The sequence below is a fragment of the Trematosphaeria pertusa genome (genome assembly GCF_010094035.1).
Source record: "Trematosphaeria pertusa strain CBS 122368 unplaced genomic scaffold BU26scaffold_11, whole genome shotgun sequence".
NCBI classification, from domain to species: Eukaryota; Fungi; Ascomycota; class Dothideomycetes; order Pleosporales; family Trematosphaeriaceae; genus Trematosphaeria; species Trematosphaeria pertusa.
The window spans coordinates 472423-498675 of NW_022987222.1; the positions used below are offsets into that span (position 1 = coordinate 472423).

Genomic DNA, 26253 nt, shown 5'->3' on the forward strand with positions numbered 1-26253 from the left:
CTGCGCACGCCGTCGCCGGTGGACGTCGTGAATGCAGCGTATTTGTGGTCCTGGGCGACGTCTGGGGTGGTGTGAAGGAAGGGAAGCCGAGAGGAGAGGGTGCGAACCATGCCTTCCTTGCGGCTACGCTAGTGAACCACAAATTGCCCCAAAAGCGGCCTCGCACCGACAAAGAATTATCCCAGGAAAAACCCTCGTTTCTGTGCGCAGCATAGCCAGGCACCCTTACTAAGATCTTGCCATGAGAGAGCTATTTGAATTTCGCTCGCTGCCGCTCAGGAATGGCTAATATCAATCTGCTGCATCTGCGGTGGTTCGCAGTGATGAAACCTACATCACGAGGCGAGTGCTTGGCTCCTCAACCCGCGGCCACACCACGGTTCCGTCAGTTTTCTCCCCAACTTTGCCGATGGCGCCGCGTCCTACACGAGGCATCTCACGCCATCTCGGAGGGAGCACGCCGTCATTTGGGCCTCCGGCTCCGACAGCGCATCGATTCTTGAGGCCTAGAGGGCTATCGCATGCAATGGGGGAGAAACCGGCATGGGCTATAATGTCCTCGATCGTGACACATGCGGCGCTCGCCGCCCGCGTACATGCTGTACTTGAATATCAAAAGCGGAGCGAGCCAATACTGCGACGCTGCAGGATGGGTTGACGTTGGCGGGGGACTTGGCCAATCAGGCCGTACGGGGCGCTGCCTTGCCCCATGTGGAATTCTCCGGACATCACGGCATGCAACAGCCACCCGTAGATGCGTACTGTGCATCTAGGTCCAATAGCAGGTATAGTTAGGTAACTGTCCGAGCAATCTTACTAGGTATTATCTGCGCGGCGCGACTTAAGTCCGGGGGACTCACGACCGCGACTGCCTCGGTCGCCGCGTCGCGCCTTCCTTTTGCTGTTGCGCTTATTTCTGCCTGTTGTTGCATCATCAAAACATCCATCCCTCCTCCACAACGCGAGGCGCAGACAGCTCCAACATGGACAAGCCAATTCCAGCATTCTACTGCTGCTATCTCCTGCGCTCCAAGAACCGAAAGTCGTACTACATCGGGAGCACGCCCAACCCGGCGCGTCGCCTTGCCCAACACAATGGGGCGAGCAAGGGCGGTGCAAAACGGACCTCAATGCAGGGGAAGAGGCCCTGGGAGATGACCTGCATCGTCACAGGATTCCCTTCGAAATACGCAGCGTTGCAGTTCGAATGGGCATGGCAGAACGCGCACGCGACCCGGCATATCGAGAAAGATGTTCGCGATGCGAGAGTGGAGCAGTTGCAGAAGGGCACGAAGGGATCAACCAGTAACAAGAGGAAGAGGCCCCCGATGTCACTGGAAGCGAGGCTCAAGAATCTCCACTACTTACTAGGCGTCAAGAGCTTTGTAAGATGGCCACTGGACGTCCGATTCTTTGCTCCGGACGTGTTCGCGCTGTGGGAGAAACATACGGCCAACATGACGCCGAAGCTCCGAAAGAGCATCCTCGTGCAGCTCACGCCTGCAGAGCCACCAGTCCCAGCAACTGACGCATCGAACGAAGAGCAAGCATTCAAGGTTCCTGACGTCATCCGAGCGATACCAATTGCATACGAAGACTGCAAAGCGCACGTTGAGAAGGCGAGGACGCTGTTGGGGGACAGTCAAGAGAGGTCTTGCGGTGTCTGCAGAAAGAAGGCGAACGGGAAGGTATTAGTCTGCCCAGTCGGAACATGCCCCACCGTCACCCATATGATATGCCTCTCCCAACGATTTCTTGCCGAAGAAGGCACCCAAGACGCTCTGATCCCCATCGAAGGCACCTGTCCTGGCTGCCACGCGCCAGTCAAATGGGGCACGCTAGTGAAAGAGCTCAGCCTACGCATGTACGGCCAGAAAGAGATCGAAGCTATGTTCAAGCCGAAGAAGAATAAGAAGGCGGACAGCGCCTCCGAGGTGGAGCCGGCAGAGCCACAAGAAGTTGGGGAGCAAGACGATGACTTGGACGAGACATGGATGGACGAAGTGGACGAGGATGATGATCTCCCTCAACTCAAGATTGGATGATGACGGCCCAGCCACCTCACCACGGCTCAACCGATCTCAATGACAAATCCTCCTTATCGACCTTCTCCACCACCCTATCTACCGCCGCCTTCACCCTGCTCTGTACCTCCTCCAAGCTCGCTCCGGCATCGATCCTCACGAAATCGTCCTTCTCGCTGCTCTCCATCAGAACATTGAACAACTCCCTTACCCCATCCTGCATCTCCTGTTTCTCATACTTCTCAGTCCCATATCCACCTCGTTTCGCAGCATCTTCGGCAGATATATCAAGGAATATACAGGCATCCGGACGCGGGAGTCCGACTTCTGGGTGCCGCGCCCAGGCGAGGGAAAGCGTGGGATTGTGCTTTGCGGCGCTGTACACGCAGCCAGAGTAGTAATAACGGTCTATTATCACGGTAGTGCCAGCAGATATGTCGGCTTGTATGGACGCACTAATAGACTGTCAGTCATTGGTCTACCACATCGATTAGGATGAGGAAGGAGAGCAGGATGCAATAATGTAGCTGGAGGCTTACGCTGCTTCCCATCGGTTCGCCGAGAATAGTAAATGAATAACATGATCTTCCTGCTCGCTCTGCCCACTCAGGTAGCTGTTGATCATCTGCCCAATCGGCGTCGTCCTATCTATAACATAGTCAGCCAGCTAATCCTCGTGAAGACATACGAGCAATATTCCATGCGCGTTCGCCGTACTCCTCACTCACTATCAAGACCTCAAGAGCTCTGGCTCCACATCCTCATAAATGCGGGTAAAGGGATATGATCGCATGTAAATCTCTAGGAGATCCACCACATACCAGGGAACCGCATATGCCTAACCTTCACCCCGTCTTTCTGCAGCGCCTCGACGAGCATCTGGCATTGTGTCGATTTCCCGGCGCGGTCGAGCCCCTCGAACACGATCAGCTTTCCGCGCGCCATTGCAATCAAATCTGATCTGATTCTCGGACGAGGCGATGAGAGTATCGCTGTGTGATGTTCAGTGTTGCGTTGCGTTGCGGCTGGAGCGGGTGCGTACCTTGCCTTGCTAGTGGACGCGATTGAGGAAGTTCGATCGAAGCGAGGCTAGATCGGGAATAGCGTGTGCGCTAGGGCGCAGACGTCAGACGTCAGACCCCAGGCCCGGATAAGAGCCGGGTTTTCGTTCATCATAGTCTGGACTTGAGGGATCGCGGCGTGTTGCTTCTTGTCCGAGGCTGGGTTTTATGGCTGCGTGCATAATAGCAGAGGTGGTGCCGTTTTGAACCCGCACGACGGCAAGGCCAAAGCCCCCTCCTATGCAGCCGCAATATCACACTCGCTCGCTCGACAGGTGGTTAGTCTTAATCCGGCAGATGGATGTTGTGCTTCTCAATTCGGTATGTCCAGTCAGCGCGCGAGTGTGGCTAGCTATGAGGCGGCCCGCGATATCATTTGCCTCCGAGAACGAGGAACGACTACACTAACAGCCTGCTTCAGTTGTCGCGGTTAAGCTCATGCTGGAGTACGCCGGTTTGGGGAGACACCTTTGGTCCTTTCCAGAAGCCAATGGATGCCCGGCAGATAATGAAATAACGGAAAGCAATCGATCATGAATGTGCTTACGCCACATGACCTATGGCGCGTAGAAAGGCAAACAGTGGTGGAATCATTGTGTAGGAACTGGCTAGGCATTTCCTTGAAGGAGCCCGATTCGTAGTGGTGAAGCGCCGAATGGACAATTGTAAACGTCAAAGAATTGATTGGCGGTGATGAGGCCGGGAAGTCTCGCAGTGCTTGCTGCGGTGAGGCTTCACCGCAAACCTGCGCAATCAATTAACGCAGTTATTTAGGCTGTCTCTTCCTACCGCAGAGCGCGATCGTGCCCTCATCTCACAGCTACTCACATCCGTCCACATTTGGAAAGATGACGGAAAGTTCGAACTCGCCAGCGACGCCAGGAGAAAGCGATGCCACCAAGCCGCATGCGATGGACGAATTAGCGAAAGAAGTGGAAAGCCTGACCATTGAAGCGTCCCCGAAAGTGGAAGACTCTCAATCTACTGGGAAGCCCCCGTATGAGGATTCACGACAGCATCGCTTCACAGAGTTCTTACGACTTTGCCGTGCTGGTGACCACGAAGCGGTGCGAAAACAACTGGAGGGACTGCCGAACCGGATCCACTTGTTGAGGCCCAAAGATGAGAAAGGAAAGACGGCCTTGTTCCATGCAGCAGCAACACAGCATCGCGACATTTTGGAGCTTCTTATTGAAAAAGCCGCGGAAATTTCGCGCGGTATCAACGTCACCGACAGCCTTGGAAGGACGCCGCTGATGATAGCTGCGCGTGAAGCCAGGCTCGAGAACGTTCTGATACTTCTAGAAGCGGGCGCCGACAAGATGATTGAAGATCATGAAGGCCGCCGAGCCATTGATTATGCCAGTCCGCTTTGGATGAAGACGGATATATCTCCACGTCGCAACACACCCATGAGCCAGCTGATCGAGGGGATGCTTCGCACCGAGATTGCTCGGGCACTCCGGCGCGACGAAGACGGCGCCACTTCTAGCGAAAGTGCAGAGACCAGTGAGGAATGCGAGCATCAACGGATGTACGTTTTCGAGCGTTCCACGGCGAAAGACGGAGCAACGGTTACGAGTCTGGTGGTAAAGTCAAAATCGACGGCACAGAGCGACCCTAATCAGCGACCTCCCCAAGCAATCCTAGAAGAGAAGCAGGAGATATCCGAGATGAAGTGCGCTCACTTCATCAGCGGGATCTGGATGTCGTCATCTGATCTCGGGTCGGCAAAACTTGTAGTCCGTGAATTCACACTTCCTAGCTGGCAGAGTCAGAAGTGCCTGGGATTTCTCGAAATGAAAGGGGTCCAGACTTGGGCGATGAGCGGATATCGACATGACGGAAAAGAACATAGCGTGTTATCGGGATGCTGGTGGACTGCAAAGGCGATAGAAATTGCCGAGGATATTGGCTTCAAATTTGGGGGCGACGAGAGGCGTCTAGCTTGCCATGTTGAGCCGCAACTCATGGCGTGGTATTTGAGCCAGCGAGGCATCAGCTTGGCGAAGATATCTGCTCTGACTTCCCCCAGTGTGGCACGTTGGCGGCCCAGGGGGATCAAGATCTGGGTAAGTCATGTTGTGTGCCCCTCTTGTCGTTCATTTGCGGCACACCTCAATTTCTTCACCTGGAAGTACCATGGTTTCGAATTCAATCTCCAGGGGATATCCCAGAAGAGGAATGAAGAGCGGGAGTCTTTGTGGAGCAGGACCTCTCCGATGTGGTACCATCGGGGATGACTTTGAAGGTGGAAGCTAGCGGGCATGTCCGGGTATTAGAAGGAGTCTCTCGCAAGGAAAGTTTGTAGATCGGGTAACTCGTGACCTTTGACGCAATGAACAAGTACACGGTACCTAGAAAGAAGGACCGACCAACCTCTTCCTAGAAGGAGAGGGCGCTCAAGATTTGAGGCAGGCTTTGAAGGGTGCATTCCAAACATTTGCGGCAGTCGGTATCGCCGGAGCGAGCGGCATGTCGCTTCCTTTAGCTTGATGTGCTTAATTGAAAGACGAAGGAGATAGCAGTCTGCAAAAGAAGGGGGAGAAGGGGGAGAGTGCGGCGGGACGGTTCGCCCAGGTGGGTCAGACGAATTCAGAGACGCTAGTTCTAAAGAAGCCTAGTTCATTGATTGCCCGCGGGCTCGCCTCGCCAATCTCTTGCTTCAACATCCTTCAGCCCTCAGCATCTTTCTCCATGGCTATCCCCGAGCTTAACGCTCACGTTCTTCCGAGCTACCATGTTACCGTCCACGTACGTCGCGAAGTCGAGCTTGCCCATGCCCAGCATGCTCATCTTTAGATCGAACTGTACCCTGCGAAATCGTTTACCGTCGGCACCATCCTGCACAAGCAGGTTGCTCCAGCTGAAGGGGATTATTATCGTCTCGCATTGGCGCACTTCGGCTGTCAATCGAGTAGGTGCATCCTCCGCTTCGCATTCATACATTTTGATGGTGAAGCTCGTGCATGGACGGGACTCGGGATGGAACTTCTCCCACGACATGGTAACTGGCTTCCCTTTCGACACGTCCTCTCCCTACTTGAGATTAACATCTGTATCCAGATACACCGTGGTACATTCCGCTCTTACCTTCTTCACGTACCACCGCATCTGATTCCATGCCAGATCCATATTTGTAGCTGAATCGAACTTGCGGTCTTCTTCTGAATGCTTCTCCTTGTCGAAAGGCACTTTGCACACGATTCCGTAGTGCGCCTTGGAGATGTACGATGTTACGACAGGGAGAGGCTGATCGTAGGGTTCGTCAAGGGTCATCGCCTTGATAGCGGCGCCACGACAAATCGATGCCCACCTAATTCTTTTGTGAGCACGAAAGAATTCAAGGAGTGGAGCAAAACTTGCGCTTTATCGCCTTGAGGCTGCACGAGATCTATGTCTCCCGCGGAGAACTCTGCCTGGAGGTGTTGGTACAGGTACTTGTTCCCCCCAAGGCCTCCAACCAAGAGGATGGCCTTCGGTTTCCTCTTCCTCTTCTCCATCGTGGCATTCCGTTGCTTGATTATCAAAGTAAGGATGCTCGTCATAACGGGATCGAAGATGCCGCGGATGTCCTCACTTTAAGGAGCTCTGTTAGTAGTCGAAGGACCGGCTAGAAGGGAAACTTACGAGCTCAGGCGCATCAAATCTCCCGTAAGTTGCTTGTTCCCATTCTTCCTTTTGACCATATTCCTGAGCGACTTAATTGCTTTCGCGACTTCGTGAGGCAGGTTGATGGTTACTTCCGGGGTATCTTTATGGTACTGACGTTTGACATTGTTCTCCCAAGTCCTTATGAGTTCGCGGTACGTCCTCTGAGGTAATTTTCGTAATTTGTCTTTGCCCATCCTCACGGATAGGTATTCTTGGAAGGCCTCGTCGAGAAAGATGGAGCCGCAAAGATCCACTATGATTGCTAGTTAATTCCTCGATCGCTCACATCAAGATCGGTGGCTTACTGTCGCCACTAATACACTCTCCAAGGTTTACACAAGGTTCAACCGTCTCGACTTCGTATGTAACAATGTCCTGTGCTTGTTAGATCGGACAGCATTTGCTCTGGTCTACTTACGACTGTTCCTCCGCCTGCATCGCAAATGACAACGATATCGCCGACCTAGCAATGGTAAGCGGCTGTCAGCGACACATTGTATGGGGAACTACGGACTCTAATGTTACGTCGAATATTCCCGTCGAAGAACGCTGCAAGCGCCGCAGCCTCTGGCTCCCCGACAAATTCCAATTTGGTCTCTAGGGCTCCCATTCGACGGTCCAATAACCCAGCCTTCTGAGCAGCCTTCCTCATCTCGTCTCGAGCTTCGAGAGGCCAATTTGCTGGAACTGTTAAGACGATTCGGAATGGCATCCCATCCATGCTACTACCCTCTTGCTTTCTGATGTCGACTAACGCACACTCCCATAGCCGCCCTAGGTAGTCGGCCACGACATCGACGGCCGATTTACTAAGCTTTTCGAGCAGCTGTCTAGCTGCTTTTAGTTGCTTCGATCCCTGAACCTTTGCAAACCGCTCGTTTTCTTTCAGAAGCAGCAACTTGAACCACTGTAACCTCTCGACGTCAGGTGGAATTGTGAACCCCCAGTGTACAACGCCATCCTTGTACGCAATTTCGCTCGGTACCTTTACGCTGGTTTCGCCTGGCCATTGTGTAACGACGTTGACACTGGGCTCGTGTGTGCCCAAGATGGCCCAACAGACCCCGGAGTAGCTGGGTATGGTTTAGAACACGGCGCAGGAGTTTGTAGAAAACGCTTACGTTGTCCCGAAGTCTATGCCGACGTTGATATGAAGAGAATCACTACGAGGATTGCTGTAGGACGTCTGTGATGAAGTCAAAGAACGGGGCGAGGTGAGCGACGAAAGTCGGGAGTGGCTCGAGAGAGATGATGGTCCAAACGAGTATGGTGAGGGCCGTCTGAGCGTGAGCTCTAATGTCGGAGGAGGAGGTGGTGGAGGAGGTTTCAATGGTAGTGGAGGCGGAGTAGGCACTCTGTACTCCAGAGGTTGGTCCTGAAGATCTCCATCCATGCTTAGATCTGGCGATTCATGGTCGGCGTAAGAGTAGGTTTAGAGGAGAACATCAATGACTGCCAATTGCTTACTTGAAAAGACAGATCTGCCGATTCTACCCCACAAGGCTGAGTGCGCTTCAACTATCGGGCCTTGCGCACCCGTCCGCCAAGATCATGAGCGCCAAACTCGCATCTGGACCACGCGAGTCGAATGCAAATTTGGGGCGGTGGAGACAGGCTTGCAGGACGAGAACTGGTCGATAAGCACTCTCAGCCCGGAGTGGTGTTACCTTCAGCTAATGCTCTCTATTATCTCCATTCTTGGATAGGTGTGGCGTTCTCAGCAGCCATACGCCAAGAATATTGCGCGAGGCTCTAACACATTCACCTCAGCCTGGTCAAGATGGCCTGATGTGCGCACTCAGCAGCAAAACCCTGCATGATTCCTACGCAGCCTTTCTGGGTCATGTGGTATTATCGGCCAATCATCTCGGGCACGGGAAGGGCTTAGACGGTCTATCTGCGCGAGCTGCCGCCTGGAACCCGCGGTCCAAGAAAGTAACAAGCGTATCACGTACGTTCGTCAAATCTAATCACTCAAGTGTTTTATAGTGGCGGCAGCTGACGCGGTGGTGGAACATTTTTCTTTTCAGCCATTATCTGAGTGTCGCGGAGACGGCAGAGCAAGCCGTCGATAGGCTAGTCCTTTCGCTGTACATTGCCTTCTTCTGCGGCAAATATTGGCCAACCAGAGATAAACCGGAATCGGACGATCCTTTGAGCTCAGGTCGCAACTGCGCTTCAATCGCCGGTGCGCCCAGAAAGAGGAAGCCTCCAGTCGTCCTTCACCATTTGGATAATCCGTCCAAGCCGCAAAATTACCATGGGCGATGCTTCTCAGGATAGCAAGCTTCAGAAGAAGGATAAAGGTCAGGGCCTTTTCAGGACGATCAAGAATATGAAAATCACTTCATCCCATGGCCGGAAAGAAATGCAACCAGCGGGACCACATGAGCTACAAAGGCAGCCAGTATCACCCAAAGCAAATGGGTCTGCACGCCGACCTTCTTTCTCTATGACCAGACAGCCTACAGACCAACACCCACTGCCTTCCGAGATTGAGCTCGAGAAAGCCCGCCAAGAAGGGCGGGTTTTAGAGAGGGGACTAAGCCAAGAGAAGGTGAATGGGATATATTCAGATCCCAGACCACCTACCCCGCCGCCTCATGATGTCCCAAAGCCGGGTGCGGGAGCGACGGTACGACAACCGGCCAGCGCAGCCCAGAATGCATCTAAGCTTTCTTCTATGGTGGATATGGGAATGGCGGCGCCGTCGCAACTGCCAGCTGGTGCTCAGCCTCTACGCCCAGTCGCAGCATCCCAACCAGTCTACTCAGTCGCCACGCAAGAGATGAACACGCATTCATTGGAGGAGCAGCTTGAAAAAGCTCACGCATATCAGAAGAGTCTCGAGAGTGAACGAGACGATGAAAAAAGGCGGGCAGACACATTCTCTGTGTGGTATGAGCAAATGAAGACACAGAAAGAGAACCAGGAGAAGGAGAGGAGAAGGTTGGACAATGAATTGTCCTCCGCCAAGAGAAGACTTGCAGAGATTGAGCCACAAGCGGCAGCAGCAAAGTCCATGCAAGAGAACCATCAGCGAGCCCTCGGTGATAGAGACCTGCGCATCCAAAGACTGCAAGCCGAGGTAGAAGGACTCCGCAGCGCACACGATCGCGCAGTGGGAAACGCCACGCAGCTACACGATCAGAACCTCGAACTCCAACAAGACCTCAGGAGGGGTAAAGAGACCTTCAACGCCGTCAGCAAGGAACTCCGCCAGCTCCGCTCCGATCTCAAGAGCAACTTAGACGACAAATACTTTATCGAGCAGTGGAACGATCTACACTCCAAGATCCAAAATCTCACCAATCAATATTTCGTCGGCCGCTTATCACGGTCCACCGGCTCGGTGCTAACACGCGCGAAAGGCTCACGTGTGGACAAGCTGGACATACAGCCATCCAAGAGGCTGATGTTTCTCACTCGAGAACACGCGCAATACATTGGCTCTGAGACGCATCGACCGCTCATTATCCAAGCATTCATCTGGTGGATACTCAATAACAAGGTCTTTGACCATGCGAACCGATGCTCAGAAGGCCTGTACTGGGCCGGCGACATGCGCCAAACCCTCGCCAGTCTCAAGGCGGAACTGCGCCCTGTCCGCAAGAAAGACTCACCCCGAGACGATCCCGATGCCAAACGCGTGGAAGCCGAGGCGAGAATCTTCCACAAATGGCGCGCGACGACGTCTATCATGCTGATCGGTAAACAAAACTCTCAGCAGAGGATCCTGGAGCATGATACTATGGACCTCGTCGACAACATCATAGACACAATATCCCCCTTCATTGTCGGCAAAGAGGCGCAGCGCGCGAAAGCGGACCAGGACATAAAAGTCCAGCTGTGGACGATCGTCACCAACGCAATGTGTCTGGATGCGGAGATGCATCAGCAGCGCGCGTGGATATTCTGCGAGCAGTGGAGTGCTGCGGGTCTGGAGGGGAATCCCTTGTGGGGATTTAAGTGGAAGGAACACGAGATGGAGATGCTGGCTGGGCCCGAGCAGGCGAAGACTGGATCAATGCGTTTTGCGGATCCGTGCGTTGAGCTCATTGTACATCCTGCACTGTACAGGGAAGGAAATCAGTATGGTGAGGAGTATGGGGATCGTTATGTGCTTTGCAAAGCTAAGGTGGTGGTTGGTGAGAATCCGACGCATCCTAATTCTCGACGTTGGTAGGGGGGAGTTCATGAATGGTCTAGCATTTGATGCTACTGTATTTTGTCTATTGGAAGGATTCACTATCAAAGAGAACGATGAACGAGCATGCTAGTTTGTACCACCCAGAAGCAACCATCTCCATCCATGTCGAGACCCTCAATAGCCTAAGAAAGGCGCTCCGACATCTACGAAGAATCAGCACGAGTGGTTCATCTGAGCATTCGACACTTACACAAAAAGGCACCAGTCACCCATACGCCAGCAACCTTACCAAGACCGGGCGGGCAGAAGCGATCACCAGCAGCCTTCACGAACCCATCCCAGAACAACCATTGACTAGCATACGCGAAAAATCCTAGCATAGCGCCAGTCCAGATAACCGTGGACTCCCACTCGGCGAGACCCCAGGTCGGCTTGCCGTCGTAATCAGACCGCTTGCGAGACGAGCTGCCAGCGCTTGATGAGGGTGGGTCGACTTGGAGCTCAGGCGCAAGGAGAGAATGGTGACTTTCACCCCGACTTATTTCGCGCATTTCAGGCTGGCGACGAGGGTGCTGCTGGGATGGGGGATGTGGCAAGATCTGGTCTCCTTCCTCGTCCGGGGCGTCATGCTGAGGGAGGGTATTGTACTGGTTTCCACTGGGTGTCCGTCGTTGGACTCCGGTTGCAGCATGCGCATAACCACCGGACGGGTAGCGGTAGCTTCCAGACGCGGCCCGCGGGACTGGCATGATCTGGTCTTCGAACTCGGATTGTGACAGCCTGGAGTACCGGCTACGTCTTGAACTGCCGTGTCTTACTGGCATAGGCTGGTCGCTGAAGAGGTCGCCGGTCCCTGGCCCTCCGTAGGGCAGCGGCTGATCATAGAAGGATTGCCGGTCCACGAGAATAGGCTGGTCGGAATCAAGCTGCACGGGCTGGTCATCGAAAGGGTTCGGAGTTGGGGGCGGATCATCCTTAGGCGGCAAGGGATCCGGATTGATGTAGTCCAGCAGCCATTCCACCTTGCCTTGAGCCAGCTCAGGCATGTTGGGAGTCTTGGTATGGAAGAAGTCGTAGAGTCCTCTCCGAAAGCTCAACACGCCGTTGAAGACTTGGCCGAAGAAAAAGGCCAGGATGAACAATGCAATTACCATCGGTATGCAGAGCATGACCCAGAAGAGACCCCCAAGGTACATGTGCCGTGCATCTCTCCCCCTAAACTTCGGTCGTAAGTGGTGAACGTAGTAGAAGCCTCGCTCCCTCCCGACCTGGGCGGCCCGTCCGAGAAAGTAACCGCCCAAGAGCTGCATGATAGCTTCCGTGACCGCAGAGGTAACGGCGACGGATGATAGAATCATTCTGGCTGCCCATACTCCGTCTCCGTTCTCTACAAATCCGAAGATTTTGATGAGCCATGTGTCCGGTATCTGCGCTAGAAGGCATGAGAGCCAAGTGAGCCTCGGCCGGCAGCAGAAGAGTAGGGCGAGCATTCCGAGCGGGACGTCATGGTAGCCGGGCTGTTCCTTGACCAGGTGTGCCGCGAAAAGATTGAAGCCAAGCTGTGCACCGGCGAGGAAGATTCCCGCGCAGACTGGGAATCCCCAGCGCAGCTTCTCCGTGAATGGAGGTCGATATTGCTCGCCTTCCGTTACCCTAACCTCTTTCTCCGACATGTCCTTCTGCCTGAACTTTTTCGTGAGCCCCGTCCAGATAGACAGGAAGAAGTATCGCAAGACGTCCCTATCGTGTTTTTCTTCATGCTGGGCGATGCGCAGCCGTACCCCGCCGAAGGTTAGAGCGAAGAACAACCAGAAGAAATGTTCTCCCCCGTATATGGCAAGGTACTTGGACGGCGATGTGCAAGTTTGATGTTGTTCTGGAGGAAGTGACTCGTTCCGTACGGTCCAATTCCATGGCATAATCCACTCCCGCCAGTCAAGGCACGCCATGCCACCACAGATGTCGAAGGGCTCCCTCCACTCAGATCCATTGCAAAGCTTTCCGGTCCATTCTGCGAGTTCAAAAGGCTCATCTCCACTCACGCAGCAGCCTTTCCCACCGAAGAGCAGCTGGTTGGGCGTCGTGTCGCAAACCGCAGTGACATTCATAACTGGCCAGCCTGAAATTCGACATGCGAGGTCCGATGAGCAAGACGCGCACCATGCATTCTTCTGGTCGAATTGCTCGACGAACATGTTCCAATAGACGTAGCATGGTGAGGAAGACGGACATGGTGATGAAATAGTGCTGGAGTTCTGCCCTTCGATACACCCGTCGCGGAGGCATTGTGGTGCGGTTTGGAGCAGGTCGGCATGTTGGCGATAGGTTACCAAGGAACCGCACTGAGCAGACACTTGAGGGATGGGGAGTATAAGTAATGAGAGAGTGACGGCTTTGACGAACGATGAACGAAGTGGCCTCATCGTTGGTGTATCGGTGTGGGAAAGCTAACAAGAAAATAATATCAAGTCGAGCTGGACAAACCCCTAGTCCTGTAGAGTCGCTCCTGGCCGGCTGTACGTGCATCTCGGCTTGCGGCGTTCCAACTTTGGACCCCAAAACGCCGGCCTTTAGCGCCGCCCTCATGCTTCGCTAAAGGGTGGCGACTAGAGCGAGCCAAGGGCTGCAAGTGGACGTAGAATTGCCTATTTGCCAAGAGGGGCTGAGGACATGGGTCGGTGGGCTGAGGTGCGGGTTCTAAGGCTGGAACGCGTGGAAACTTACAGTGTTAAGCTTTCGTTCCGGGAGCGGAACGAGAACCGCTCTCCCTAGATTGATAAGCGCTATCTGAACCAAGCGGTCGGTATTAGAAGACGATTTGCTCGGTCGCAGTTCGATTGTTTTCGGGAGAATCTGTAGAGATCCAAGTCAGGGATGCTATTCGACTCCTGTTGAAGAGTAGATATACCAAGATACGTATCGAAAACGAGCAGTCTGAAGCGTAATCGACAAGGCTGAAGTTCTTCTCTCAAAAGCACCCTTTTACTTGGCGCGGTGTTTCTCGTCAACGATCACCTAGTCCGGCTGTGGCTTGCAGTTTGTCAGCCTATCAACCTCCGCCAAGATACGGGGGACCTCAACCTATGTGGGCTATATTCGCACACCACCATCATGAAATTGTGGTAACATATCAGGAGGAGGGCGGGAATTCGCGGGCTGAGAGGGCTTGAGCATAGCCACAGTGCAACCGCCGAGGCTCAGCATGGCGGCAAAAGTGTCGGTCTCCATGATGGCGAGATTGAGGCTTTTAATCCCTTTAGACAGGAGATGGATGAAGATCTTCAAGACTCCCAGCAGTATGAGACGCTCATCGTTCTACACTGTTCTAGCCTTATTATCGTTCACTCTCGAGCAAACAATAGCTCAGAGACCAGAAGAATCGATCGGAAGGTTACCGGTGTGCGCAGTGAGTCAAAGTGCCTAATCTTGACAAGAGTCCTGGACTGACAGGAATCAGCAAGCCTGCATCGCAACTGCCTTCGCGACATGCGACTGTGGGATCCTAGACTTCACTTGTCAGTGGATCCGCAATGGAAATAAAGATAAATGCTTACTCTCGTCAGGCGCTTGTAGCTGTGATGTGTTCCAGCCATTCTCCCAATCCTGTACCAACACTTCCTGCGCCGATTCATACCTCCAGCCAGTCCTAGACGCTGTCGACGGGTCATGCCAGACTTTCACAAGTAGCGCAGTAGCTCAGCAGAAATCGACCAGCTCAACGTCTTCAAGTCTACATACCACGACACGGACCCTCTCCGACCTTACACTGACGACCTACTCGTCTGCCGCGGAGGCGACTTTGACCCAGCTTGAGCCGTCTTCCGGTCCAGATGTCGCGGGTCCGACGGAAGGCCCAACGGAAACTGGCACGAACATGGATTTCTCCACAGCGGTGAAAGACGATACGGTCGTAGAAACGCCAACGGCGCCTGAATTCTACCCCTATCCCACCACCACTCCGTACTATACCTACTCGTACTGCTACCCGGGCAACAATGGAACAGCAAGGGGTTGGAATGCAACTGCTATTTGCACAGGCGTGTATACTGGACCCTTATATACTGGGAATGGTGCGACAAGACGAGAGGGCGAGTGTTCGTGGATAATGTCAGTGCTGCTCTTTATAGCGGGAGTGGGGTTCCTTTAGCGGCGTCTTAGGCATCCACAGTTTTGCACTGGCGGCGTACATTGGCGTTAGGCGTTTGTTACATTCGGAATTCGACATATGGCGCTCGAGGTGCCGCAACTGTAATAGTAGTGACGAGGGACAGGGGAAGGTTGAGGAGAGCTCATCTCATCGCGGCTCGGGTTTAGCGCGGAGATAGTGCTAGCACGGTTTTACCACCTCGGCCAATCTGCCACCACAACTCTTATCTCTCCGCATTTCCCCTCTTCCTCAGCAGCCTCTTAGCTGCGCTGGTACGCGTGATGGGCCGCAGAAAGCTTCAAATACTTGCCCGCCCTGGAGGTTGTCTGGTGCAGGTCCACATCCGGCGCGTTTGCTGTTATCCCCACCGGTACCAGCTTCACAATGGCTTCCATCAAGTCTCAAGTGGGTTTTAAGCCACTGCACCCTATTATTGCTGCTGAATGCTATGGTGTCGACTTCTCGAAGCCTGTACCACCTGAGGTCGTCACCGAAATCGTCCAAGGGCTGGCCAAGTATGGTGTCCTTGTCTTCAGGAAGGCACAGCTCGACGACGCGCGACACGTCGCCTTCGCGTCTCAGCTTGGCGAGCTAGATGACTCGACTCCATACATCAAAGCCGGACGAAAACATAGGCTTGCGCCATACACCGAGCTCTTCGACGTGAGCAATCTTGATGATGACGGCAATCTTGTCTCGACCGATAGTCTACGATACCAGCTCGGGCTGGGCAACGGCCTCTTCCATGTGGACTCTGCCTTCAACCCCCGTCGCGCAGGCTATTCCGTACTTAGAGCTCACCAACTGCCTCCCAAGGGCACGGGAGGGGCTACCGCATTTGCCGATACTCGCACGGCCTACGCGGATCTGGACGGCGACACTAAGGAGCGGATCCAAGATTACGTGGTCAATCATTCCTTGTGGCATAGCCGGCGCCTCGCGGCCCCTGACTGCGAATTTCTGAAGGGGATGATTCCCGAACAACACTTCATGGGCCGCCACAAGCTCGCGCAGCTGCACGAACCTAGCGGCAGGATGAATCTATACATTGCCCATCATGCCCATCACATTGAGAGTTTGGGAAAGGAAGAGGGACAGCAAATCATTAGGGACTTGCTGAAGCACGCGACTCAGGACAAGTATACAGTTGAAGTAGACTGGGAGAACAACGGCGATATCATCATATGGGTAGGTGGTAATATCCAGGCGATAGAAAGAGGCATTGATAACGTCAACAGGACAATACTTGCGTCATGCACAAAGTTTGCCGCGGTTCCTTCGAGGGGAAATATGTCCGTGACATGCGCAGAGCCACTGTGCATGATGCTTCTTCCACTGCTTGGGGCTTAAACGAAAGGACTGACTTTCGCGCTGGGATGCCATAAGAAGTCGTTGCGGAGGCAGCAGAAAGAACGCAAGAGGTTCCGCGGGGTTATCAAGGGCGCCAGAGCAACGCATTTCTCAAGGGCCACGGAAGCACATTAACAGGAATGTAAAGCACTGGTTAGAGTCGCTGCAAGGTGTTCGTACAAATCTTCTGATACGCCCCTCATGAGACAAAAGTGTTGTGATTACTCGCTAATGCTGCATTGACAGTTGTTTTAGCCTCCGCATTCCACAATCCAACAAGGAGAATGAACGCGCGACACGCAATCTACCACGCATTCCAAAGCATCGCGAAGAGTTGACATCGCCATTTCATCCAATCTGCTTCAGATGCTGTTCGGATCATCTGCGTTGACATTCCGAATGTAGCTAGAGCCTCACCATGTCCTCCTGTCCCGTCACGCTAGAACCAGCCAGGTTGTTTTGATCTCAGGCACGAAGAATTCAACAACCCGACCTATAACTAGGAAACACGGGTGGCTTAAGCCATGTCTTGGTCAAATTCCCTTTCTGTCACTCCTTCCAACACGCTTTGCATTGGCGGCGTTGTACACTGTCTCTCATTCGTCTCTGCCTTATCCTCTGGCCACCATGAAGGCCATCGTGTTTGGGGCTCTGCTCGCGCGGACCCTGAACGCTCAGACTGTTTCCACGAGTGTAGCTGCCACCGTCTCCCCTTCGCCAATCAGCGATGTCTCATCTTCCTCGAACCTAGGAGCTGCGATCGATGCGTTTCCCACGACTTCCCCAACTGGGGCAGATCTTCCTGGTTTTGACTTTCCGACGGGCCCAAGTCCGTCTTCTCCCCTAGGCGGCGCAGTGCCATTTGGATCTGATCCAACATCTACCTCGCTACCAGTCGGCACCAATGATGTCGTCCTTTCAACGCTGTCATCCACCAGCACCGCCCGTTTCGGTGGCGCCATTAATTTTGGGGGCCTTCGCTCATCGCCCACTCCCGCAGACACCACTCCCGGCAGTGGTATCATTGCGGGTGCTATCCCTACGACGTCCCCGGGCGGAGGTAGCGGTGGTAGCGGTGTGGCCCCGCTTGAGGCCTCGGAGTCGCTCTCCAGCTCAGTCTTGCCAAGCTCAAACGCGGCTATTGTCCCGCCTGGACCTGGGGCGGCCGCTGCACCCCTTGTTGCCCCAGATGCGTCTGGATCTTCTTCGGGAGGCAGTGCCTTCAGTCCCCTCGCTGCCGACGTTCCTAGCGCACTTGGCGCGGGTACTCCCGGGAGTGGCGCATCTGGAATGTCCCCCTTTGGCATGATGGGCGGCGGGGGTGGCGGCTCAGGCATGGGACCTGGGGCATCGCCAGGGTGGGGCGGCGGAGATAACGGCTGGTATGACGGTCAGGATGACGACGAAGACGACGACGACCACTTCGGCAAGAAGAAGAAAGGCGGGAAAGACGACAAGAAGCCCAAGGGTCACGATTCAGACAGCTCAGATGACGAATGCCCGAAGTATTGCCTCTCAGATTCAGAAGATGAGAAACCATACCCTGGCCACAAGCAGCCTCCTAAGAAACCCACGAAGCCTTGGGGCTCGAGGCGCCGTCTCCGCACCCGTAGGAACGTTGACATCGCTCTCGACAATGCCGCAGGTGTAAACCGCGCCGCTGCTCCACCATCTTCAGGCGGGATGGCAGGCTTCGACTGGCCAGAATCTCAGAATGGTGGCGATTCTCCCTCTTTCTCCGGCAATGCCCAGGGTGTGGGCATGGGAATGTCTCGAGGACCTGGCGATGATCCTTTCGGCCACGACTCGCCATATGACAAAGGCAATGACTATGGCGACGATGATGACGATGACCTTCCCGACTGGCTGAAGGATATGAAGAAGAAGCCTGGAAAGAAGGATGACAAGAAGGATGACAAGGACTACAAGAAGAAGGGTGACAAGAAGGACGACAAGAAGAAGCCTAAATGCCCCAAGAAATGCTACAAGCACAAGGGTAAAGGCAAGCCCGAAAAGCCAGAAAAGCCAGAAAAGCCAGAGAAGCCAGAGAAGCCAGAGAAGCCAGAAAAGCCCGGAAAGCCTGACATGTCTAAGCCTGGGATGCCCAAGCCTACCGTAGTCACCGACGCCCCGACCAGCACCAAGACCAGAACCCGAACCAGAACGACTGAGACCTACGTTCCCCGGCCCCACATCGACGAGGCGGAGACGTCCCCCGCTGTAGAGGCAGTCACCGAGCCTACACCACCACCGACTACCCTGATCACGACTACCACGAGCTCTGAAGACTCCGGCCCTACTATCGAGAGCGTTCCCGGTGGCCACGTCGATTCGGGTGATACCTGGACCGGCAGCACGCTCGCGGGCCTCTGCCCAAATACGTGCAATCCATTCAACCCATCACTAAACAAGTGCGACATTACTACCAGCTGCGCTACCGCCGGCGGCAGCAAGTACTACTGCGCGTGCAGGGCCGGCTACAGGGCGAACGACTGGAACGCCGCGGACTTCTCAAAGCAGTTCAGGATCCCAAACCTGGGGCGCGTCTATGTGGCGGTGGGCTTGAAGTGCGACACTCTGTGCAAGGATTCGTCGTGCAGTGAGGTGTTGGCGCGGACGCAGTGTGTGTGAGCGGGGTGAGGCACGAGGGGTGAGGCGGATCGGTGCATGATGTGGTAAGACTTGGAAACGGTTTTCCTTTGATGAATTTTGCGATGATGTTTATGTGGACGAGGAGTTGGGGCTGTGGAGGATGTAATTCTGTGTACTATCAAAATTAATATTTGCCTGTTCACTTGTGCTGATGAGTGAGTGATTGGTGACCAGCCTGTCTTTCTTGGGTTACGTACCACGAGTGAGATGGATATATGACCATAGGAGATTTCCTATTGGCTCTTCTACAGGTCTTCGATGTCTGTTAAAACGGGACGGAACATTCTTCCACTTCCATACTTTGATCATGCTCCAAGATTCTCGTGGGATGGGAAGCGCAGGTCCGCACATAGTTGGTCGAACACCATTGACCAGCGTCACTATTAACCGCTTATTAAAGCACTTTAGAATCGTAAGAAAAGTCTATGGTGTAGTATCTCAGAATCACGTGACAGTGTGGATGCCAAGAGATAGACCGATGAAACGCGCCACGGTTCCGACAAGCTTCGAAGTCCCACGGCACCCCGCGTCTAAACCTCAACTAACCCGTGCCTCTTAGCTCCTAACTACGCGTTGACACTGAGCTCTAGGGCACAGCTCATAGCGGGTAAGTTTCCCTATCTCTCTGCCTTCTGTTCCCCTTCCGACACTGACGTCAGTAGCGATGCCACCCAAGACTCGCCGCAAGCGCAAAGCCTCGACCGGGGCTCCTGCGGGCGGCGCGCAACGATCGAAAAGAGCGGCAATGGGAACGTCACCGCAGGCTGGCACCGGTGATGCCTTACCTTCAAGAAAGAGTTCGAGGCGGAAGCCAGCGAAACCGGAGCATGAGCCTGTCCACGACGCCTCGCCCGTTCCTAACGCTCCCCCCTACCTCGATCTCCTACCCGACGAACTGCTCCTGTGTGTCCTCGAGCACCTAGATGCGCAGTATATCCTGTCCAAGGCACGCATTCAACAGTTCTACAACATCTGCTTGACCAGCCGCCGCCTTAACAGGCTGGGCAATAACTTCCTGTACGAAGAATTCGACTCGCGCATCTGGACGCACCCGGCGAAATTCCTCCGCACCATAATTGGGAACAAGGATCTAGCAAGCAGGGTCAAGACCATGTGGTGGCATTTTGAGATGCTTGACCGCAACTGGAAGGACAGCTTTATGCCGTCGTCTACAGACCGGCGCCAGCTCCGGGAGAGTCTTAAGAACCTGCGCATCCGGGACAGGGCTGTACTCGAGGATCAGTATTGCCAGGGTCGACTGAGTCAGCTGTTCATGCTGGCACTCCTGCACACACCTAATGTGCGACAGCTGGTGGTTAATGACGACACCCCTAGCTATCGCCACATCCCGCGAATCTGCTATCAGGCGACAAGCTACATTAATCTGCTGAGCAACGCTGCTAAGGGGACCCCGGTCGGGCTCTCCCCTGTTTACTCGCACCTCCACAGCCTCCATATCCGTATGGGTGATATGGTTCTTGAAGATCTATTAGCAATCTTCCGCTTGCCCTCACTCCAAAAGTTAATCCTGATAGGGATAAACGGAGCGAGGGATCCAACACATCACGACCTGCTCGAATCACTCCGAGACACGTCTCCAGTGACTGAGCTCACCGTCTTGGATAGTTTCTTAGACAGTCATACGTTAGCGCATCTCATTTCAGCTTGTCGCGAGCTGAGGAACTTCGTTTTTGTCTACAACTCCCGGATCTACACCGTCCCGCTGCCGAAAATCAACTACGCGCAAATAGGCAAGGGACTCCGGAAGCACAAGAAGACACTTAAGGTCGTAGACCTGGATGATATCTCCGACCGTACCCTGCACGTCATCACCGACTATGACCGTGGCGTTCTAGGCTCCTTCCACGATTTCGAGAAACTTGAGTTCTTCGGTGCGCCGATCGAGGCCTTCACAGCCATCAATGATGAGAGCGTGGATTTATTTGCAACATCGCCGGATGATGCCGACTACATACCCTTCGCCCGCCTTGGCCAAGTGCTCCCAAAGAATCTCCTCCACCTTGCCCTCACCATTTTCGAAGACGAAGAGCACTCCGACTTCTGCTCATCGTCGCTCGAGCTTTTGCACAGAACGTATCACGAGGATCTCCCCAAACTCCACAAAATCGAAGTCAAGGCGCACAAGCTCGTCTACATGAAGAGCATCGATCTATGGGTGCCCAAGCACAAGTTCCTCAACTCAGGCGTCTCCTTCATCGTCTCGCAGGAAGGCATCCTGGAAGAGGACCTCGAGTACTCATCGGACGAGGACACGATTACAGATTCCGAAGCCTACGATGGGTTCTCTGATGACATTGGGCCTTTGGGGCTTGATGGCTTCTTGGACATGGCCTCGGATATGGATATCGAAAGCGATCACGACGAGGACGACAATTCAGACGACGATGCAGACGATGTGCAATATCCGGCTCATTCGTTGGAGGCGCTGTTGGATGTTATGGATACCATTCAGGGAGCTACGCAGGGGGTTAATGCGGCGATGGCTGGCATGTTGCCGTTGCTGGCGAGCTTGCAGGCGGGGCATTTGCATCATCATTTGCATCACCATCACCATGAGCATCACCACCCTCATTAGCTCTTGTGGGGGCTTGGGGCTTTTGATTTTTCGTAATCGGGGTTCGGATAGGTCTCGCTTGGCCTAGCTTTTTCAGGGGCTAAGTAGGATACGCGTGGGTTATGGAAAAGTCGTCATATGTTGAGTAGTAGTAAAAGTGTTTTCATGGCGGTGCAACATGTTGGCTTAGACGCTCAATGATAGTACTGAGCATAGGCGTTTGGTTCCACAGGACCTTCACACCCGATTGCTCGACGAGGACTTACTCGTACTCGTCGAAGCCCCTTGCGTGGACGAAATAGCCGGCCGCAAGAACTCCGTAAAGCGTGTGAATGCACGCTGAGGAGGCTTCGCGACACCAAGCGCCTCCATGATCTTCTCCCGGGCATCATGGCAAGTATGCTGCCCTATATCATACGCCTTCCAATCCAGCGTCCGCACAAAATCGACTAGCTCGCCGAGAGTAATGTCCACGGCGCTTCCTCGGATTTGCTTCGTCCATCGGTATCCGTCCAGCTTGAAGCATTCGTAAGTTCGGCCATCTACTTGGTACCAGGAATCACCGGGCCGGCCAGAATTGTTGCCAGGCGCGCTTGCCTGGTACCAGAGCCGGTATGGCTCGCCGATGTCCACTTCGCGGACCGCTTCCCCTCCGTCAGTTTCACGATCGCGCGTACGCTCAGCAAGCTTACCAATGTGCGGGTGCGTCTTCTTCGTCTTTGCGTCAGCGATATCTTCGAACCTTTCCACCATGAAGCGAGAGACTGGCCCTGAGTCGGGCTTGCATGTCTCCCGCATTTGTTCAGCCTGTTGCGTGGTGTACGCATCGAAGAGCTGCGCGGAATGTGCGAGGAGATCGAAGGCGAACGGCAAGCCTCCTAGAGGTCGGCGGCAAATATACCCGTGTTTGAGGACGAGGTCCTGAGACTGGGGGTTCATAGCTACACGGGGTGGTTAGAGAGATTGCTTGTCCAGAAACGATTGATTCGACGTGGACATACGGAGTTCAATGAACGGCTCCACTCCACCGGCATGACCAGCTTCTCTCTTCTCCATGGTTGCAGGCGCGGTTTGGACAGTTTACTAGTCTCTTAGAATGGGAGCAATGAGCTAAGTTGAGAGATAGATGGGGTCTCAAATGGCTCTGGCCGTAGCATTGGGCTTATCCGGAGGGTGCCTTATGCGTATCAACAACACAAAGTAGAGTAGAGCATAGATCGCTCGATCTCTTGCAGCCGTCAACCATCCGATTTGCTCCAGGAACTGTTTTTCAGTTTGACCGCTATATGCAGTTCAGTCCCTCCTAAACCTATTTCTGGACCAATGAAAGGCCTGGTTTTTCACCGGTGAGCCGGATCAGGAAGTTTGGGACATCTGGGAGGCCACTCACGCAGCCGCGTGACCCTGAATTGCAGTTCGCATGCGGGATGCATATGTACGGCGCGGTATGGCGGATCCCAACAAGAATCATAAGTGAAAGCCTTAAGTCATAGCCTTGCGTGTGGGCGAGCGAGTGAGCTTGGCGACTGACTAGAGACGTTCAAAGTCCCTATTCGTTGTTGAACCTTCATGGATATGGCGCTTAGAGCGTTTAGAATGGGACTGAGATACGCAGTAATGTGGGATTAGAGCATAATAAGACGACATGCATGCGCAAGTGGGTCCTCCTGGCCTCCACTCCTTCGCTGAATATCCCCAGGCTCGTGATCGCAGTAAGTAAAATGGCTCCATTGGCATCATAGTTCGCAAATTTTTCTTGAGCAATGGAATGGAGTCTTGACCTCGAGGGTTTAAGGGGGAGGGGGGCAAGAATATGATGTTCCAAAGGATCTTCAATAGAGAGATATATGGATTAGACTAGGCTAAGAGAAATTCAGAGTCCCCACTGATACCATCAAGAAATGATATGCCAGGAACCTGAAGATAACGCTATGAATATCTAGCTTCCACGAATTCATAAGATATCTCACTATGATATGCACATGTGCTCAATCAAAAGACCGACAAGGAAGAGCACCAACTATCTCATCCCAAGACCTTGCCACAGGGCAAACCCCCGACGCCTAAATCATGCTCTCCAAGGGAAGCGCAAGCGCTCAAACCGAGCGAGGCACGTCAGCCCCCTTACATCCATGCCGCAGCATCCAGAAGACGATCGCAGCCCAGTCGAGGTCTTTCAAGCCTTTTCTCATTTATCCCGAGGAGGCCTAGGAAGGAGGAAGGAAGCTTCTCACTTCCTCTTCGCCGGCGCCTTCGTCACGCTGACTTCCCCCAAGCGCTCCCGCTTTGCAGGCTCTTTCTTCGCCTTCTTCCTCGCCTGCAGCGTGTTCACCTTTCCCCTCCCAGCTCCAGCCGCAGCCGCACTCTTCTTCGCGCCCGCCTTCTCCGCCTTCGGGGGCCGTCCCGGTGCCTTCTTCGCCACCTGCGTCTGCGCCTGTGGCTGCTGCGAAGCACCACCGCCCCTTGGTTTCCTCGGCACGCCCTTATCGCTGCGCTCCTTGCGCACCCGTCCATCCATTTTCTGCTTCTCCTTCTCGCGCAGCAGTCCATGTTCATGAACGTAGTATATAACGTCCAGCGCGATGTCGCAGAATTCCTGGATGCCGCGGATCAAGGCGTAGTTCTTCTTGCCGTGGTCGCCGGCCATGCCCGCGCGCCAACGGTCGATGGCCGCAAAGAAGATGTCGTCTACGGAAACTTCGCGCGCATCGAGGATCCCGACAGCTCCTTCAGGGGCGGAGGGCGGCTGAGGGCGCGAGTGGGCTTCCAGATCCCCGATCTCATAGGCATCGTAAGCGTCTAGCACCAGTGTGCAGACGGTGTGGAAGTTCAGCACCGCGATGGTGGGCTGTGGATCTGGGGTAGCGAGGGCTTGTTGGCCGGGCAGGAAGAGGTGCTTGAAGAGATGTATCTCTTGGGCTGCGTGGTCGGCGGACAAGAGTAGTTCTTCGCGGACAAGGCCTGGGAGGGAGACTTTCACGCTGGGATAGCCGTCACCGCTTGTGTGTGGCTCGACGGCGTAGGTTGGAAGCTTCCAGGATATGCCATTGTTGTCGGCGGCGGAGGAGGAGAATTGTTCGGATGACTGACTAGGTTGAGGTTGGGGGAGGGGACGAGCGAGTGTAGGTTTCTTAACGGTAAGCTTGAGCTTGGTGGGAACGCGAGGGTTGGTGGAGGCGCCACCGTGCGCGTCGGCTTGATATAAAGATCCTGATGCGGCGGTAGGGGAGCTGCGACCCATGCCGGAATTTGATGCATTGGAGTGGCTGAGGATTGAGTGGTGTCGCTGCGTGCGCGTTACCAAGGGCTCGTCATCTGAAGATCCATCATCGTCACCGTCGGAGTGGGCGACAGGTTCATCTTCGGCCTTGCGCTTGCCTGTTGCTCGAGCGCTCCTGTACAAAGACGCCTGGGGCTGACTGTACGCCTGATAGGTGCCGTGTGGATAATAACCATACTGATGTGGATCCGGCATCTGTCCGTAGTAGTGGTCGTGGCTGTAAGGGGGAATGCCCTGCCCGTACATAGCGCTCTGCTGGGGTCCATTGAAGGTGCCTTGGTACGGGACATCCGGCATCGGAGGCTGTCCATACATGGCCATGCCAGTTTGACCATAAGCGGCTGCTTGCTCATTGCCGGGCATCTGACCATAGTAGTATCCGGCAGGCCCACCTTGCGTAGAGTGCTGGGTGGACGTAGTCCCCTGCAACCGACCCGGAAGACCATCGGAGGCACGCTCCAGTCCAGAGTGATTAGGGCCGCGCTGATGTGGGGTGCGGTAGTCTTCATCTCGAGGCTCGCTCTTGATCCGCCGAGGAGCATTAACCCTCGCACCACGCTTGACTTGAACGTCGTCTTCATCTTCCACTGCTTGAGTGGGTTGCCGTAAAACTCCATCACGGTTCTCTTGCTGTGCCATACCGGCCTCGTCGCTCGCCGCTATGAAGAAATTCGTCAAATCGTCGGATGCATCGTCAGTGAAGTGAGGAGAATTCCCGCCCTCAACCGCCTGCGTCCCGGTCTCCGCAATCTGATATTCAATATCACTGGCACTCCGTCTCAACACCGCTATTCCAAGCTCTTGCGTCTGAAAATTCGGCTCACTGTCGGCGTCAGCGGGGCTGCCGGTGGGTTCGGAGGCGCCGTAGATGTCGCTCGAGTCGTACTTCGGACTTTCGCTCTTGAACACCTGCTGCGCGAAATTGGGATCGCTTGGTCCGACAGAGAGTTTGCTGGGTGAGCCTCTTGCGGGGCGAGCGTCTACGGAGCCGTCGGAAGACCATGGTCCGCGGAAGGGCTTCAGAAGCGATCGCATTGCTGGAGTCTCGCTAGGAGGTCGTTAGGTATCCGCAAATCAGTCACCAAAAGACGTTGTCGCAAATAGTAGGGTATAAGAAGGTTAGAGGTCAGCCGGGGGTAGAGGGGGCCGCGAGCTTTATATGGAAGCAAGCAATTACCGTAAAATCTGAGGATAACGGGCAGATAACTCGCTATTAGCTTTACCTGATAATTGCAGAAATCTCTCACTTCTGCGCAGGGGCTAGTCAGAATATACGTAGCCAGTCTGTGCGTTCTGCCATGAAGTAGGATGGATATGTAATAGGGTGGAAAACAGGAGCCTGAAGCTGGAGCGTGGGGGC

At 54.2% G+C, this 26253-nt stretch overlaps 12 protein-coding genes across 12 annotated transcripts; 7 read left to right on the forward strand and 5 right to left on the reverse strand.

The window, feature by feature from the left end:
- The first annotated feature begins 759 nt into the window (after positions 1-759).
- Positions 760-2499, forward strand: BU26DRAFT_521475 (GIY-YIG-domain-containing protein). Its single transcript, XM_033829540.1, has one exon. It carries the CDS (start codon positions 984-986, stop codon positions 2043-2045), a length of 1062 nt encoding a protein of 353 aa, XP_033680952.1. The 5' UTR covers positions 760-983; the 3' UTR covers positions 2046-2499.
- BU26DRAFT_521476 (thymidylate kinase) lies at positions 2020-2994 on the reverse strand. The gene is made up of 3 exons (XM_033829541.1): positions 2846-2994; positions 2564-2672; positions 2020-2479 (listed from the first exon to the last, which is right to left on the reverse strand). Exons 1-3 carry the CDS (start codon positions 2967-2969, stop codon positions 2062-2064), a joined length of 651 nt encoding a protein of 216 aa, XP_033680953.1. The 5' UTR covers positions 2970-2994; the 3' UTR covers positions 2020-2061.
- Positions 2995-3933: 939 nt separating this feature from the next.
- On the forward strand, positions 3934-5328 carry BU26DRAFT_552953 (ankyrin; the record flags this gene model as incomplete). The annotated part of the gene is made up of 1 exon (XM_033832180.1): positions 3934-5328. The coding sequence occupies one exon, from the start codon at positions 3934-3936 to the stop codon at positions 5326-5328; it is 1395 nt and encodes a 464-aa protein (XP_033680954.1).
- A 420-nt stretch (positions 5329-5748) lies between these two features.
- Positions 5749-8132, reverse strand: BU26DRAFT_607245 (uncharacterized protein; the record flags this gene model as incomplete). The annotated part of the gene is made up of 8 exons (XM_033835738.1): positions 5749-6124; positions 6179-6401; positions 6521-6664; positions 6716-6992; positions 7045-7114; positions 7158-7202; positions 7254-7812; positions 7861-8132. 8 exons carry the CDS (start codon positions 8130-8132, stop codon positions 5768-5770), a joined length of 1947 nt encoding a protein of 648 aa, XP_033680955.1. The 3' UTR covers positions 5749-5767.
- An 843-nt stretch (positions 8133-8975) lies between these two features.
- On the forward strand, positions 8976-10515 carry BU26DRAFT_577460 (uncharacterized protein; the record flags this gene model as incomplete). Its single annotated transcript, XM_033834403.1, has 2 exons — positions 8976-10432; positions 10470-10515. The coding sequence occupies exons 1-2, from the start codon at positions 9000-9002 to the stop codon at positions 10513-10515; spliced, it is 1479 nt and encodes a 492-aa protein (XP_033680956.1). The 5' UTR covers positions 8976-8999.
- A 492-nt stretch (positions 10516-11007) lies between these two features.
- Positions 11008-13462, reverse strand: BU26DRAFT_552955 (uncharacterized protein). The gene is made up of 2 exons (XM_033832181.1): positions 11140-13462; positions 11008-11092 (listed from the first exon to the last, which is right to left on the reverse strand). The coding sequence occupies exons 1-2, from the start codon at positions 13310-13312 to the stop codon at positions 11064-11066; spliced, it is 2202 nt and encodes a 733-aa protein (XP_033680957.1). The 5' UTR covers positions 13313-13462; the 3' UTR covers positions 11008-11063.
- A 629-nt stretch (positions 13463-14091) lies between these two features.
- Positions 14092-15154, forward strand: BU26DRAFT_607247 (uncharacterized protein; the record flags this gene model as incomplete). The annotated part of the gene is made up of 3 exons (XM_033835739.1): positions 14092-14295; positions 14347-14404; positions 14453-15154. The coding sequence occupies 3 exons, from the start codon at positions 14092-14094 to the stop codon at positions 15034-15036; spliced, it is 846 nt and encodes a 281-aa protein (XP_033680958.1). The 3' UTR covers positions 15037-15154.
- A 124-nt stretch (positions 15155-15278) lies between these two features.
- Positions 15279-16580, forward strand: BU26DRAFT_461379 (Clavaminate synthase-like protein). Its single transcript, XM_033825062.1, has 2 exons — positions 15279-16224; positions 16275-16580. Exons 1-2 carry the CDS (start codon positions 15421-15423, stop codon positions 16419-16421), a joined length of 951 nt encoding a protein of 316 aa, XP_033680959.1. The 5' UTR covers positions 15279-15420; the 3' UTR covers positions 16422-16580.
- Positions 16581-17013: 433 nt separating this feature from the next.
- BU26DRAFT_552957 (uncharacterized protein) lies at positions 17014-19066 on the forward strand (the record flags this gene model as incomplete). Its single annotated transcript, XM_033832182.1, has 1 exon — positions 17014-19066. One exon carries the CDS (start codon positions 17014-17016, stop codon positions 19015-19017), a length of 2004 nt encoding a protein of 667 aa, XP_033680960.1. The 3' UTR covers positions 19018-19066.
- Positions 19067-19555: 489 nt separating this feature from the next.
- On the forward strand, positions 19556-21742 carry BU26DRAFT_59025 (uncharacterized protein). The gene is made up of 2 exons (XM_033834759.1): positions 19556-19645; positions 19698-21742. The coding sequence occupies exon 2, from the start codon at positions 19703-19705 to the stop codon at positions 21632-21634; it is 1932 nt and encodes a 643-aa protein (XP_033680961.1). The 5' UTR covers positions 19556-19645; positions 19698-19702; the 3' UTR covers positions 21635-21742.
- On the reverse strand, positions 21730-22837 carry BU26DRAFT_521481 (uncharacterized protein). The gene is made up of 3 exons (XM_033829542.1): positions 22615-22837; positions 22306-22554; positions 21730-22257 (listed from the first exon to the last, which is right to left on the reverse strand). Exons 1-3 carry the CDS (start codon positions 22667-22669, stop codon positions 21851-21853), a joined length of 711 nt encoding a protein of 236 aa, XP_033680962.1. The 5' UTR covers positions 22670-22837; the 3' UTR covers positions 21730-21850.
- A 1006-nt stretch (positions 22838-23843) lies between these two features.
- BU26DRAFT_507622 (uncharacterized protein) lies at positions 23844-25928 on the reverse strand (the record flags this gene model as incomplete). Its single annotated transcript, XM_033827011.1, has 1 exon — positions 23844-25928. The coding sequence occupies one exon, from the start codon at positions 25926-25928 to the stop codon at positions 23844-23846; it is 2085 nt and encodes a 694-aa protein (XP_033680963.1).
- Positions 25929-26253: the final 325 nt, after the last annotated feature.

Bases quoted from the DNA above. Each gene is read 5' to 3' on its own strand.
- BU26DRAFT_521475 (XM_033829540.1), top strand. From the start codon at position 984: ATGGACAAGCCAATTCCAGCATTCTACTGCTGCTATCTCCTGCGCTCC.
- BU26DRAFT_521476 (XM_033829541.1), bottom strand. From the start codon at position 2,969: ATGGCGCGCGGAAAGCTGATCGTGTTCGAGGGGCTCGACCGCGCCGGG. The intron at 2,673-2,845 runs GTATGTGGTGGA...ACTATGTTATAG, and splicing joins TAGGCATATGCGGTTCCCTG to ATAGGACGACGCCGATTGGG. The intron at 2,480-2,563 runs GTAAGCCTCCAG...ACAGTCTATTAG, and splicing joins GCGAACCGATGGGAAGCAGC to TGCGTCCATACAAGCCGACA.
- BU26DRAFT_552955 (XM_033832181.1), bottom strand. From the start codon at position 13,312: ATGAGGCCACTTCGTTCATCGTTCGTCAAAGCCGTCACTCTCTCATTA. The intron at 11,093-11,139 runs GTAAGTGTCGAA...GATTCTTCGTAG, and splicing joins GGTGACTGGTGCCTTTTTGT to ATGTCGGAGCGCCTTTCTTA.
- BU26DRAFT_461379 (XM_033825062.1), top strand. From the start codon at position 15,421: ATGGCTTCCATCAAGTCTCAAGTGGGTTTTAAGCCACTGCACCCTATT. The intron at 16,225-16,274 runs GTAGGTGGTAAT...TAACGTCAACAG, and splicing joins ACGGCGATATCATCATATGG to GACAATACTTGCGTCATGCA.
- BU26DRAFT_59025 (XM_033834759.1), top strand. From the start codon at position 19,703: ATGCCACCCAAGACTCGCCGCAAGCGCAAAGCCTCGACCGGGGCTCCT.
- BU26DRAFT_521481 (XM_033829542.1), bottom strand. From the start codon at position 22,669: ATGGAGAAGAGAGAAGCTGGTCATGCCGGTGGAGTGGAGCCGTTCATT. The intron at 22,555-22,614 runs GTATGTCCACGT...CACCCCGTGTAG, and splicing joins GGAGCCGTTCATTGAACTCC to CTATGAACCCCCAGTCTCAG. The intron at 22,258-22,305 runs GTAAGCTTGCTG...ACGGAGGGGAAG, and splicing joins GAAGACGCACCCGCACATTG to CGGTCCGCGAAGTGGACATC.